This window comes from Typopeltis vanoorti, chromosome 4, assembly GCF_054136105.1.
Source record: "Typopeltis vanoorti isolate ZY-2024b chromosome 4, IOZ_Tvanoo_1.0, whole genome shotgun sequence".
NCBI lineage: Eukaryota > Metazoa > Arthropoda > Arachnida > Uropygi > Thelyphonidae > Typopeltis > Typopeltis vanoorti.
Window position 1 is genome coordinate 138,521,651 of NC_143552.1, and position 15,876 is coordinate 138,537,526.

Sequence of the window (15,876 nt, forward strand, 5' to 3'; positions counted from 1 at the left end):
ATAATATTTTATGCGAGTTAATTCCATTATTATAATTTTAATTACTACACAAGTTTCTCTAAACCATTTCATGACTTGTATCAACAGATGGGTGAGAATGGTTAGGCGATATGCTCTTGGAGGACGAGAGAGTCAGTTGTAGTGGAAGGCAAACATAGGATGGTAGTTTGATAATTAGGTATCGGATCAGATTTTCTGAAAATGTTAACAGTGGCTGCACAAGTTAGGTTTCTCTAAACCATTCCATGACTTGTATCAAAAGGTAGGTGAGAATGGCTAGGAGATCTGCTATTGGAGGATGAGAGAGAGTGTGTGGGTGAATCTGTTTTTTATTTCAATTAGTGGGCTTTGAGTTAATCAATAAGTTGACTTGATAATTGTTATTTGTTTTGAAGGAGTTAGAGTTAGATGATAGTTTGGCAGCCTGAGTCTTATCTCTTTTTTTTTTTGAATATAGGCATTTTTCCATGCTGTTTGACAGATGCTAGATGAGTGTGACTGCTTGTATGAACAGCATATAAGCTGGGTATTAATTCTGTACACGTGTATAAATTTTGAGCACAGTAGTGGATACTGTATTCTGGATGTGGACACTTGTTGGCATGAATGATTATTCTGATGTTTTCTGGTAAAAGATCAGAGGAGGCTTGAGATGAACCATTCTTGGTATAGTGGATGGTAGTTACTCTTGGCCAGTCTCATATTTGGTCGATATTAAAATAGTATCATCTGAATAGTACCAGATGACATGATACTGAGAATGGCTGGAAGATGGATGTTTCAGAGAAAAGGAAACAAAACATGCACAAGATTATGTTCTGAGTTGCTAAGATATGAGAGCTAGTTAAGAAGAGATATGAGATATTAAGGATCATCCATATTGTAGTGGGTAAATGGACAATTTATCTCAAATCATCATTAACCAATGGCCATCCTGATTAGTTGAAATGAAGCTAGTCTGAGTTGTGAATCTTGGAAGTTTCCAAGGAAAATCATCCCGCTTTATGGGTAATTAGCATGCAGCTTTAAAATTGTGCTTCAGAGCCTCAAAAATACCTTGTGGTCAGCAAATCAATACAGCAAGGTGTGATAAGGAAATTTTGACTTAGTGCACATTATAAAAGAAAGATTCTAGGTTTTGCATTCTCTGACATGAATAATGAATATCCAACCTGACAAATGTGCATATACAGAACCCCCCCCCCCACTCTTAAACAGAAGGAATTGTTTAAGAGGGGGGGGGGCTTCTAATTGTCATTATATGAGAAACAGAGCTGGCTTAAATACATATATACACATAATTTTGTTTGTGTTGAAGCCATGAATATTGAAGTAGATGTTGGAAATATTTTTTTTTAAGAAATTTTGTTTTTAGTGAAGATGGCAAGTTAAATTTGGAAATAGGTAGTGTTGAATAAATTTATATGGAATAAGAGAGAAACTAGCACTATATATATGTTACAGTGTACTATTGTTCAGGGACTAGAGACCACAGATATAAGATTTCTGAGAAAAATTAATAGAAATTATCAGTTGCAGAATGTTCAGAATGAAATATTAGAAAGAACATTGTTCAATATTCTCTGCAGTATCTTCACAAAAGAAGTAAATGTAAAATAATACCATGTTTACATGTAAAAATCATTATGATTATTGTTAATAACTATACACATTTTATGCTTTTATGTCAGTTGCATAAAATATACCAGTTATAATATTAAGCATAATCTGTTGGTTTCAAGTTGGTTTGGTTGTGAGATCTCTGATTTGATCAGTTCTTGCGTTTTGTTCTTCTAAAGCAATCTTGTCACTCAAACTATAGTAGCAAACAAATTAATCTGAACAAGCCGAAATTTCATCAAGTTTTTGGTTTAGATTTGTTTGTTTCACTTCACAATAATATCGTTTTGGTTTTAGTTCATTATTTTAGTTGAGTACAGCACGTCTTAACTGTCTGTACCATGCTTATTAATAGTGTCGTGCATATTTAAACACTACAAATGTCAACAAGTTGACATTTGTAGTGTTTATTCATTTTGTGTAGCTATAAAATGGATACATCTCCAAGAAAGTGTTCAAAAATATGTACTCTTTCTCAGCACACATCCATGTCTCAATGACAAATTGCCAATGAGTGTTGTGTTGGTTTGGTGACTGTTAATGCTATTTTAAAGAAGTTTAGGGAGACAGGTATTTTTTCTCCTGACAGAAAAGGAAATTGTGGGCGAAAAATGAAAACTACACTTACTCAAGATCGTTTACTAGTTAGGATAAACAAAATGAATCCAAGATTGTCTGCTGTAGACTTAAATAGAGACTTGGCAGCTAGTGGAATTAATGTTTCTGACATGATGGTCTGTCAAAGGATTGTTGGAAGCAGGTAGGATTGCCTACAGAATCAAAAAAAGAAACAACTGTTAACAAAGCTATGCAGAAAAATAGGCTCCAGTGGGAAAAAGTATACAAAGATTGGGCTGTTGAGAACTAAAAGGAGGTCATATTCTCAAATGAGAGCCATTTCTTTGTCCAAGGATAGCGAATACCCTATTTGTGCAAATCAGCAGCTGAGATGACTTTTCCCATCCACCTTCAACAAGCTCCTAAACACCCAGCTAAAAAGATGTTCTGGGATTGTTTGACACATGATAGTTCAGGATCACCTGTGCCTGTTGATGGTATGATGAAAAGTGACCAGTACATAAAAATATTGGAGAAAGGAGTGGTCCCACAGATCCAGAAAGACAAAGAACTCATCTTCCAGCAGTATCTCACTCTATGCCACACTTCAAAAAAAGTGAATAGAGTTCCTCAAAAATTATAACATCCAATTACTTCAGTGGCCAGGTAACTCTCCTGACATTAATCCAATAGAAAATTTTTGGGCCATAGTGATAAAGAGACTTGGAAAATTAAATTGTGTGGAAAATTTCTATCCATTATAAAAGTATGGCTTTGAGATGCAGAAATAAGAAATATATGTGCTACATTGGTAGAGTCCATTCCTAAACAAATTAATGAACTTATTAGGAACAGAGGAGCACATAGAATTTATTAGGTAAAATTGGAGTTGCATTTTTTTTACTTATTTTCTTGCGAAATTAAAATTATTCTTTAAAATGTGAATGCTTGGATTAATTTTTTTGCTACTGTATCTCTTTCTCTAGTTCTCAACAAATCTTATCCTGAAAGATCAAGACATCATAGTCAGCTTTGATATTACTTCTTTGTTTACAATGAACTATAACATGAACCCCTAACCTTATGAAGCCATATTTTTCTTCTAATATACTTGAATTATTCAAATTTATATTTAAAAAAAATCTTGTTTTTTAAAAAACAAGATTTTTTTTTATTCATATTTTAAAATATGAATTAAAAAAAATGAATATTTATGGATGGGACCACTAGCCAATTTTTACATGGAATTTAATAAATCAAGCACTCAACACATCATAAACCAATAGGCTGTGCTGCTTAGAGGATGTGTTTGCTATTTGGCCTTGTGGCCAAGACACATTTTTTACTGTTAATGCAATTTTAAAGAAGTTTAGGGAGACAGGTATTTTTTTCTCCTGACAGAAAAGGAAATTGTGGGTGAAAAAGGAAAACTACACTTATTCAAGATCATTTACTAGTTAGAATAAGCAAAATGAATCCAAGATTGTCTGCTGTTGACTTAAATAGAGACTTGGCAACTAGTGGAATTAATGTTTCTGACATGACAGTCCGTCTAAGATTGTTGGAAGTAGGGAGGATTGCCCATAGACCAAAAAAGAAGCAACTGTTATTATTATTATGTTATTATTATGTAACACCTCCAGGGAGTCCAAAGACTCATTGAGGGAGGGCACCTACCCTACAACTCTCCATTCTACACCAACACCACTACCGCCGACCATCACCACTAGTATTTTCACAGGCAATCACAAACATCCATGCCCACGGCAGGATTCGAACCCACAGCCTTATGGCTGGAGAGCGGATATGCTAACCACTCAGCTAACCAGTTTAATGAAGGCTATGCAGAAAAAGAGGCTCCAGTGGGAAAAAGTATGCAAAGATTGGGCTTTTGAGAAGTAAAAGAAAGTCATATTCTTAGATGAGAACCATTTCTTTGTCCAAGGAGAGCGAATACCCTATTCGCAAATCAGCGGCTGAGATGACTTTTCCCATCCACCTTAAACAGCCAACATCGTAAAATATACTTTATTATAGAAAAAGTAACTTTCTCCCCTTCCTTGACACTAGTTATATAACTACCAAATGGTTTATTATCCCTTTCTGTTTATAGGAACCCCCCCCCCCCCCCGCCACACACACTGAAAAGTACTTACACAAGCAATCACACCATCTCATTCCAACAGTATGGCAACCTCAAAACACTCACGCATAGAGCCAGGGCTATTTGCAGTATTTTCGTGATCCAGCCCCGACTACTTCATTTAGATATCTATAACATAGTTAAAATACTGCATGTTCTCCTACCCCCTCCTGTAATCAACACACAAGATTGCAGCAAAACTATTCTCATCCTTTCTCTACATTAATTTTCCAAAGATCTGGGCAACCCTCATTCTTAGATCATATTTACCCTGATTGTTCTGAATTAATTTGATTTTTATTCTGCCCCTACTGGGCATCTTGTTAGCATAATTAATGCAGTTTAGTCATTGCTATCAATGTAGCTTGCAGGAGAAGCATATAAATTAGTCTGGGGGGATCTGATTTTATGTGGCAATCTGGATATTAACAAAGGTGAGGAGAGGTGAATTGTAGTCTTTCTTTCATAAAAGAAGACAAGATATATTCTCAAGATATAAACAAATATAATCTCCATACCACTTTCAACGATACATTCAACTAGCAGCCTCTGTCTGTTCTCCTAAGGATTAGCTTCATCCTCTTGCACATTCTGGAATGTCTGCAGCAAATCAGCATCGGCTATGAAGCACTCCCTAAATCTTAACAAACAAATATGGCTACATTAATTTTACAAAGATCTGGGAAACCATCATTCTTAGATCACAAACATTTATCCTGACTGTTCTGAATTAACTGGATTTTTATCCTGCCCTTACAGGACATCTTGTTAGGACATTAGTTCCTTTCTATTACAATTTGAATTGTTTTTGCAACTATCTAATTCATTGTTATGTTATATGATCTAATGCTATGGTAAACATAATATTGGATGTGCTCTGAGGATTCTGGTTAGAAATTCAGCAAAATATTAATCAAATTAAACAAAATGGTCAGTACCCTTGACCATTTTGTTTAATTTGAGTCTCAGGTCTGGGTTAGTCCCGAGCGGGTGGAAAGAGGGGAAAATAGTTCCACTGCATAAAGGTGGTTCCAAGACTGCTGTTGTAAATTACCGACCGATTAGCATATCAGGAATCATTGTCAAGGTCTTAGAGAAAATAGTCAAGAGGAAAATACAAGATTGGATAGAAGAAAATGGGATACTGTATCGGGGACAGCATGGTTTTGTGAAGGGTAGGTCATGCCTCAGTAACTTGCTCACGTATTATAACACAGTGACGGCTGAACTGGATAAGGGTAATGGGTTTACGGTTACGGTGATTCTGCTGGACCTTGCCAAGGCCTTTGACAGGATTCCACATGGAATTCTAATCAGTAAATTGCAGCATATGGGAATGGACATGGGGTTGGTGAGATGGATAGGAGGGTGGTTGACGGAGAGATATCAGAGAGTGGTTTACTCGGGAGTGGAGTCCACAAGACGGCCTGTGACTAGTGGTGTGCCACAAGGATCTGTTCTTGGACCACTGCTGTTTAATTTGTTCATAAATGATATAGGAAATGATCTGAGAGGAACAGTTCATTTGTTTGCGGATGATGCGAAGTTGGGTAGGGCAATAGTGAATGCAGATGACGTCAAAATTTTGCAGGATGATTTGGATAGATTGGAGGTCTGGGCTAAGGAGAATGGATGTCAGTTTAATGTGGCAAAATGTAAGGTTATGCACTTTGGGGTGAAAAGATTGGCGGCAGTTTACTGCATTGGTGGAACCCTGCTCCAGGAAATTGATGAGGCACGAGATTTAGGAGTGTTGGTGGATAAGGAATTGAAATTTAGGGGACACATTGCAAAAGTGACCAAAACAGCTCATAAAATCACTTGGTTGCTGAGGAATACGTTGAAAAGCAGAGACAAGCAGGTTATTGTTCCTCTCTATCGAGCCTTGATAAGACCCCATCTAGACTACTGTGCTCAGATTTGGTCACTTAGGTTTCTTCTTGATGGGGAGGAGGTGGAGAGGATCCAGAGGCGAGTGACCAAGATGATAGCAGGTCTGTGGAATGAACCGTATGAGAACAGGTTGAGGATTTGTGGGTTGCAAAAATTGGTTGATAGGCGGAGGAGGGGAGATATGATTGAGACATTCAAATTACTGAAGGGTTTCTATAAAATTAATTCAGAAGATATTTTTGAGAACAGGGCTGGTTGTGGGAGGACTAGGGGACATCCATGGAAACTGGGCAAAAGTGTGGTTAGTAAAGGTGTTAGAGCTGGGTTCTTTACTTTTAGAGTGGTGAATGAGTGGAATGCGCTCCCTGAGTCTGTAGTGGATGCTGTGACAGTGAATGAGTTTAAGGCGAGGTATGATGGATACTGTATGAATGTCAAATAGTTGTGATGAATATGATTTGGGGCCTCCCTCGATGAGTCTAATGACTCCCTGGAGTTGCCCGTAATAATAGTAATAATAATAGTAATAATTAGTTCATTAAATTACCGTATTTGCCGGTGTATAGGACGCACCCCCTTTTTTGTACACATTTTTTAGGGAAAAAACTTTATCACTGAATATTATAATGAATTTACAGTATTTTAAATATAAAGTAATAAGTAGGTCCACTTTCAACAAATACCTAATCTAACTAAGAAAGAGTACCCACCTTTTAATCGTTAAAACCCAAAAATTCATCTCCAGAGCTAAATGAAGAGACACTTGAAACCTCTTCTAAATCAGAATCTGAGTCCTCATACAAGAAATTTTCCTCTGTACCATCCAGTGCATTACTAATTCCACACTTCTTAAATGATTTAACCACTGTCTCAGTTTTCACAGCATCCCATGAAGCTTTGACCCACTCACAAACTTGCGAAATGCTAGACCCCTTCCTTCTTCCTGATGGCATAACCTTAAAATCTGAAGACTGCATCCAGCTGTTCCACTTCTCCTTCATAAATCCCTTAAATGGTTTATTAATACAGACATATAAAGGTTGAAGCTGACTAGTTAGACCACCTCCTGGAATTACAGCTAACCGAGTTTTCAATTCCTTGAGTTTATTTGTAACATTGTTTGTTCTGTAAGAACGAAACTGATCCCATACTAGCATGACAGGCTTCTTCAACAGTCCACCAGAGCACCTAGACCAAATTTTATCTATCCATAACTTCATTCCTCCTCCATCCATCCAGCCTTTTGCGTGAACATGTACAAACACTCCTTTAAGCAGTTTTTCTTTGGGTAGCATATTTCTTTTAAAAATCAATAGTGGCGGCAATTTTGTTCAGTCAGCACAGCAGGATAAAACAACCATGTAATGAGTTTTTTTGTGCCCCGAAGTTTTAATAGTAACACTTTTAGTGCCCTTGGAATCTACAGTTTTGTCCCGATCAAAAGTCATCGGAACCTCGTCCATGTTTCCTATTTGTGCAACTTCAAAATTTTCTCGTTTCCTTGCGTTAATGACGAATCGATGAAATTCAATCAGTTTTTCTTCATATTCAGCTGGCATCTTTTGTGATATTTTTGTTTTAGTTCTCATACATAGCTGGTTTCTCTTCATGAATCTTGAACACCATGATGTTGATCCAGTAAAGTTGGCGATCCCTCTGTTAGCGGCTATTGATTTCGCTTGATGAATAATCATTTTTGTAGACACTGAAAGTCCCACTTTTCTGTGGTCTAAAATTCAAGTATTCAGTTCTGCCTCAAGTTCTGGCCACTTTCCAGTTCCACTTCGTAGATTATGTTTACTGTGAGTTGCTTTTTTTAAATCCTCTTCCTGATTCCACCAAGTTCTTGTCATTTTCTCTCAGTTGGGGTGGTCCGAAATGCCTCTCTGCAGCTCTGTTTCCATGTTCTTTAGCATACGCAATCACATGTAGCTTGTATGCAATATTGTAACAATGCCGACGTTTTTCAGCCATAATTTGCCAAGAAATTTAGAGAAAATTTAACGGCAGAAATTTATCACCGTTCACAACTGTGGCAACAATTAGAAAGTTTAAACGAACAAGACACAGCTGTCATCATCAATGACAGTGCATGCCCATCCACTGAACTTTACGTCAGTGTTTCTCAAAGTGTGGTACTCGTACCCCCAGAGGTACGTGAATGGTCTTCATGGGGGTCCGTGGAAATTTTCGGCTATGCATCAGTAATGCATAGAATAAAATTCAATGTATCTGAGAAGTTCGAGATCGTAAAACGTTCCTATTGTATCACTGAATAAGGTACAGAGACATCTGCAGGCTGTGCAATATGTTTCTCAACAAACAGTGCAATTAGAGACAACTGGGATAAAAACAGCACTAACTAATGAATTGCATGGCCTCCTCCCACAGAAAATGCTGTATGACTCAAGCAAAACCATATGTTGCCAGTGCAACATATGGTTTTGTTTGAATGAACGTGTTAAAACGAAGAAATATTTAGTGAATGTGTTTTAGATATTATACAAGGAATTCGGTTGAAGAAAATTAGCATTTCAACTCAACTGTCGGCTTGTCTTTGTCATTTAGTAGCACGATCTTTTGTTAATACCACACCAATCATATGAACGCGGATGTCTGAAGTTTGAGAAACACTGCTCTACATAACTGGAATGCTCTCACACACCACAAGGAAGCAATAAAGAAATCACGTAACTCGGAACAGAGAAAATTTCCAGAAACGAAAATAATAAAAAACTGAGTATCGACGTATAAGACACACCCTGTTTTTCAGCCCTATTTTCAAAGAAAAAAAGTGCATCTTATACGCCGGCAAATACAGTATTTTCTTTGGTGATGTTGTTTATATGGTGAAGCAGTGCTATGATTTGCAGTTCACAAATCATTTTCATGCTTACTATAATTTTAAGGTGACAAAGATAATTTGTATTTATTGCCATGCATTTTCATGCAGTTTCAATTTATTTTTAGTTGTTACATTTAATAAGAAATGCAAACATTTAAAACTGATTTATTTTAACAGGTTCTGGCTTTTCTTGGGGGACTAGTATCATATCATGGAATACGGAAGAAGAGAAGGTACTTATTTATTATATTAATATATTGTGTTGGCAAAGGAAAAAATCTAACACTTTTCAGTATGTCAGAACAAAAGAAAGTTGATTTTGATTGAAATTGTCCTTAAACGTCTAAACATCCTTAAAATGAGAAATCAATTTCAATTGATTTCTCATTTTAAGGATGTTTAATCTTGTGTGTGGAGAAACAAAAGTATTGGATATAGGGGAAGATATTTCAAAATTAAAATGGAAATGGACAGGACATATTGCACAGAAGAAAAGTGATAGATGGACAAAGACAATCACCCAGTGGTATGCATCCATATGAATGAAGATAAATGTCTGATTGTCCAGGTCTGGCCATATTAACTACCAATTGTTAGCTCGTGAATGAGGCCTGCCTTTACTAGACAGACACTCATTCATGATCTAACAATGAATAGAGCTTTAAACCAGAGAAAATACCTGTACTGCTGGTCAAAATTGTATTGGAAAGAAATAAGGAAGGGGATGTAAAGTAAAGTGTATTATATAATTGTATATTGAGTGTAAAGTGTATCATATAATTGTGTATTGAGTGTGTATCTAATTATTAAGTGTATATCTAATTCATTATTCAAAGGAAAAGAGTGTGAAATATTTAATATGTGTAATATTAATGAAGGAAAATAATGTGTATAAATTGAAATAAAGGAATGGTATGTGTAAGCTACGGCAAAAAAACGTGATGACTTAGAGCCTAAAGGGCATGACCTTGACAAGCCCATATTATTTACAAGCAAGGATTAACTAATTCTCTGAGAGGAGCTCTCTCATGGGTTCGCAATGAAGCGATTTGATGCGACCATGAATGTAAGCTCCTTGGAAGAAAAAGGAATGATCGAAAGAAAGGGGGAGAAAAAGGTGGGAGACAGAGAGTGAGGGTCACGAGGTGAAAAAAACAGGGAAGGAAAAGGAGGTATGCAGTGAGGATGATCTCTGACTAGAAAGGGAAAGCTCGGGTCTAAGTGAAACCCGAACCGTGATGTTTCCCCTTGAAGGATCCAAAAATCCCAGACAAGCACCTCAGATGTTCCCAGCTAATGGCAAAATTTCAGTGCGCATGAATCCATGAGATGGGAAGGAAAAGAATCTGCAGTGTGAATAAGGATCCAACCAGGATGCACACGTGACTCGCACATGGTGATTCAGTGAAACAGAAATGGTAAGAGCAGCTGGAAACGGTAAGGCAATTTTGTCCTTTCTGAAGTTAAGTGAGAGCTCTGAAGGAAAACACGTTAAGCAGTGTCGCTAAAAGGAAAACTGAAACTAATTTATTTGTTAGAGTAGCTTTAGGAACATTGGACTGGTAGTCCGAAGAGCCATGTCAAGTGATTCTTGCTCATTCTAGTATGCAAATGTTACCTTAGCTCTTTTCCCTGAGATCTTGTCTAGATAAATTTGTATTAATTTCCCAAGTGCATGCCTTTCTTAGAGAATGATACATGTGTTAATATGTGAGATTTTCATGTGATATTGTTTGAATGTGGTTTAATCTAATTAAGATAGCAGAAGAATTGATATTTCATGTTTAATGTAATTTTATTAGTGTAAAATAAAACTTTATGTTTTGTCATTTGAAATCCTGGTATTAAATTTGTGTTTGAGACCGACATTTGCCACTCACTAAACTATGAACTATGATAAAGGGGAAAGAAAGATATAACCAAATAAGAAAGAGAAGGGGCCACGACTGCAACATTTTTGAGAGCCCCTGAACATATCTAAGGTGTAATAACTCTAACTGGCGCAGTATAAATATAAATTTGTTAGGGTTTGTTACCCAGGGAAAACCTTACAATCCCTGACCACAGAGAAAGTAGTTGTAAGACACATTAAGAATTGTGTGGTATTAACACCTCACAGTACGATCTAACACAATGCTTAGATTTAATGACATAATTCAAATCCTCTTAATTTTGATAGTCACTGTAGTTTAGTCATTGCTGTCAATGTAGCTTGCAGCAGAGGCTTATAAGTCAGTCTAGGGAGAGAAAGAGAGAGAGAGAGATTTGATTTTGTGTGGAGATTTGGATATTTTCAAAGGTGAGGGGAAATGAATTGTAGTCGTTCTTGCATAAAATAAGGCAAGATAGTGTTTATGTGTCATTGAAGTTTATAAGATTGCGCCCCACTGAAATATATAAAGAAGATTAGTGTTTAAAGCATTAAAATGAATGACAATGGAGTGTACTTCATCAGAAAAACTTTGGATAACATTTGAGCTTGGTGAGAGGTCATTTATGAATAGGAGAAGGCTCAGAAATAAAAGAGATGAATATCTGTCATTAGTCAGCTCAATTTGACCAAAAATTACAGCATGACCTGGTTGACAGAATGATATGGTTGTAAGGATAGAATGTAAGGGGTATTGTATTTTCAGAGAAGATAAAGAGAGTAAGGCAGGAAAAGGATCATGCCAGCAAAGGTTGGTCGATTGGTAGAGTCTCTGCTAGTAATGGCTCATGCAAAAAGTTAAGTCTGAGCATGGTTAATAGTTGGAAGGGGATCAATTGTTCGATGCTGCTGGCACTATCTATTAATGATAGCTGAAATTCTTCAGCTATCATTAATAATCCAACAAAAAAAGAAGTTAAGGATTGTAGATCTGAGGGAATGGTTCATTTGAGTCTATCTGGATAGAGGGCAAAAGGATATGCTATGTACCTGGAGATCTAGAGGAAGATGTGGATGCCACGCATTGGCAGATTAGCAATTGGAGGAAAGGGTACATGGTAAGATGGAAATGAAATTTATAGAATTACTAAGGGATAATTACCTGAAACAGTATGTGATGAAAGGGACCAGGAGTTTGAGAGTGTTGGATCAAATAATAGCATCAGAAGATCTCGCTATAACTGCGGTAGCAATTCTACATCCTATCGAGAAAAAGTAACAATTCAGTCATGTTCTGGATTGCTGCTCAACATATGGAAATTCTCAGTCAAGAAAGGATTTATGTGCAACTACAAAGCTGGCAATTATGACACTGATGGCTTGGAGCAGTGCCTTGGCATAAGAAGCTACAAAGAATGAATGCCAGTAATGCATGGGAAGCAGTCAGAGATTGTTTTAAGAGAAGCAGTGTTGGACTTCATACCCATGGTCAGGAGGATAAACTGAATAGATATTCAGTTTAAAAGCATTGTGAAAGGAATATAAACCAACAAATGGTCAGCATGCTTGCCAGCACTTTGTATTGCTTATAAAAGCAATACAGTGCTGGCAAAAAAGATGATTAGTATGGTAAGGAAGGCTAAATCAGATTATGAGAGAAAATTAGTTAAGCAGGCCAAAGTAAATCCAGAAGTTTTTTCTTATGTAGCAAATATGAGAGATAATGATTATGGAAGAATAACTTTATTTAGTGCTGATGGTAGGAAAATGAGAGAAGCAGAAGAAATAGTTGAGCTACTAAGTGATCACTTTCAAGAGTGTCATCCAGTGTGGAGATGTTGCAGTTACTGATGTGACAGAGGCTGAAGTGAGAATTGAGGTAGATGAACTGGAGGTAATCAGCATATTGCAAAATATCAATATGAATACAACAGTGGGACTGGACGGTATGTCAGCTCATGTGCTATGAGAATTTGCAAGAGAACTGGCAGTGCATCTAATCTAAGTTTCAGCTTTAGCAAGGTTTGCATAAAGGTGGTTTCAAGACAGAAGTAGCAAATTACAGACCAGTTATCTCTGTGATGGCTAAAGTACTGGAAAAGTTGAAGATAAAATTTAGGAATGTGAAGATAGAAATATGATGCTCTATAGAGGGCAGCATGGCTTTGTAAAAGGTCCTACAGGTCCTGTCTCAGTAATTCATTCATATTTTATAATAAAGTGACAGCAGAATTGGATAAAGGAAATAGTCACCATGTTACTACTGGACTTTGCTTGGTGAAGAACAAGCTGGATTCAGGCTAAATAGAGACTGTCAGGATCAGATCTTCACTTTACGACAAATAGTTGAGAAAGCATGGGAATATAACAGAGATCTGTATTTGAGTTTTGTCGACCTGGAAAAGGCATATGACAAGGTGCCAAGAGAGAAGCTATTCAATACGCTACAGTTACATGGTATTATATCAGGCACTACTTAGTCTTTATTTGAGTTGTAAGTCAGCAGTTAGAATTGAAGGAAGTACAAGAAGATGGTTTAATGTTAAATCTAGTGTGAGACAAGGATGTACATTATCCTCTCTGTTATTCATTATCTATATGGATCACATTATGAAGGAAAGTGGTATTAAACATGATATCAGAATTGGAGATGTTAATATCAGCTCTTTGCTTTATGCGGACGATGCTATACTTCTAAATAAATCTGCTACAAGTTTGCAAGATTCTCTGACTAAATTGAATAACTGTTGTAATAGATATGGTATGAAGGTCAGCAATAAAAAGACAAAGACAATGAAAATAGGTAGAATCCTTGAAAATGTCAAATGCGTTGTGAATGAAGAACCTGTGGAACAAGTAAAACATTTCACCTACTTAGCACGAATTTTAGTGAAGATGGGAAATTAAATATCGAAATAGACAACAGAATCAACAAAGCTGGTTTGGTAGGAAGTCAATTGAATAAATTTATTTGGAATAAGAGAGAAATTAGTCGGAACACTAAATTAGTTGTATACAAGACAGTGTTCCAGTTTTAACTTATAGATATGAGAGCTGGGCCAGAAATAAAACACTTGACCAAAGACTAGAGACTAGATATGAGAGTCCTGAGAAAGATTAGAGGCGTGAACAGATGGCATCAATGGCAATATCATATTAAAAACGAGGATATTAGAAAATAACTTGACGTTGTCAGCATTAGCTCTGCTAACGCATCCAGGAATGCGTTAGCAGAGCTAATCTCAGTTGGTATGGTCACTTAAACAGAATGGGTGAGGAAAGATTAGCAAAAGAAGTGTTCTCTGCCAGGTTGGCAGGAAAACGACCCATAGGAAGACCAAGATATAGGTGGATTGATACGGTACAAAGTGCCTTAGATGATAGAAACATAAGATCTCATAATGTTGGCGTCTTGACAAGTAACAGACTGATTTGGAGGAAAATTGTAGATAGGAAATTAGTAATGATGTAAGTTTTTCATGTAGTATTATCATATCCTGTACACCCCTTGAGGGTACATGTCAGGAATTTGATGATGATTATGATTAATGATATAGGAGAAGAATTAAGGAGGGGGAGATATTCAGTTTGCTGACAATGCAGAATGGGTGGGGGGGCAGTCATTGATATGCAGGATGATTTAAATAAATTAGCAGTGTTGACAAAGGATATTAGTTGTTGATTTAATGTTGCATAAGGTGATGCACTATGGGATGAAAGGATTACATACTTTGTATCGTAATGATAGTACTGGATGACAGGAAATTGATGAGGCTAGGGATCTTAGGATAATGATGGACAGATATTTGAAATTCAGAGGACATATTGCAAAAGTTGGCAAAATAACTCTAAGGATTACCTGAATGTTGAAGAACACATTGACAAGTAAAGATATGGAGGTTATTATCCCTCTCTATAAGGCTGTGATTTGGCTGCATCTTGACTACTGTGCACAGATTTGGTGGCCTGGTTTTTTTGGGGATCAGAGGGTGGTAGAGAGGATTCACCATTCACACCAGGTTACCTCAAATGCACTGCCTTTCACTTATCTTCTTCATGGTTATCTCCTCTTTTTGGCTATCTTTCATCTGCTATTATCAGCAATATCCCTCTCTCTATCCTTGAAAATACTAGACCTTCATATTCTCTGCCTCTAACTACATCTACTGTTTATCTTGTCTCATTAATGCCTATAACTTTGACTAGGTCCTATTAACCAATGAGAGAAACTCCACCCTCTTATTCCAGATACTTCTGGCCTTAGTATACAAGAACTGTAGTACCCCTTTGGTCCACAAATACTTTTATACCTTGTATTCTCTGCTCCATTCAGTTTCATTACTCGAGAGACTAGATTTTGCATGTTTTGATCATACTCACTGACATACTGACATTCACACACATACTGACATTTCTCCTAATAGCTTTAGTCATGGCTCTTCTCTTCATCTTACCTCTATCATAGCAACAGACTCACACTCTTTGCTTTCTCTCACTCTTCTTTTTCATCTCTTTCAGTAATTCTTTCACATCTTCTCTCATACCATACTTTTAACATTTAAAGTCATTAGTGCCTGCAAAACAGTGAACTCCTTTAATTTTGTTTTTGCAACCTTGTGTTATGAATATTAGTCTCTTAGGAAGGTAATTTCACAGTTGGAGATGAACTTTCAGAGATAAGTAGTCATTGAAGGCAGCATGGTTGTCTGAATTAGGAGATTGGTAAAGGCAGCAAATGAAAGTTATAAAGTAAGGTAAAGATTGAGCCAGAGTAGATTGTAAAGTGGATATTTCAGGTTTGATAACCTTTGATGAGGGACATCTGATTTAACCAAATCACATTTATCTTCCTTTCTTTATGGAAGGAATCACATAAGATGTAGTTTGGAATGCTGAGGTGATCCATAGTCATGGAGGATGTCAGTTGGGAATAGCAGATTGGTTTTG

General features: G+C 36.7%; 1 protein-coding gene across 1 annotated transcript in view; it reads left to right on the forward strand.

Annotated features, from left to right (window-relative positions):
* LOC150107708 (ubiquitin-associated protein 1) overlaps nucleotides 1-15,876 on the forward strand; it is an 84,496-nt gene that overhangs the window by 8,183 nt on the left and 60,437 nt on the right. The window contains exon 2 of the mRNA XM_090391483.1: nucleotides 9,237-9,292. Within this exon, the coding sequence (XP_090247609.1) occupies nucleotides 9,271-9,292 (22 nt within the window). The 5' untranslated portion in view covers nucleotides 9,237-9,270. The remainder of the gene's footprint in view (nucleotides 1-9,236; nucleotides 9,293-15,876) is intronic.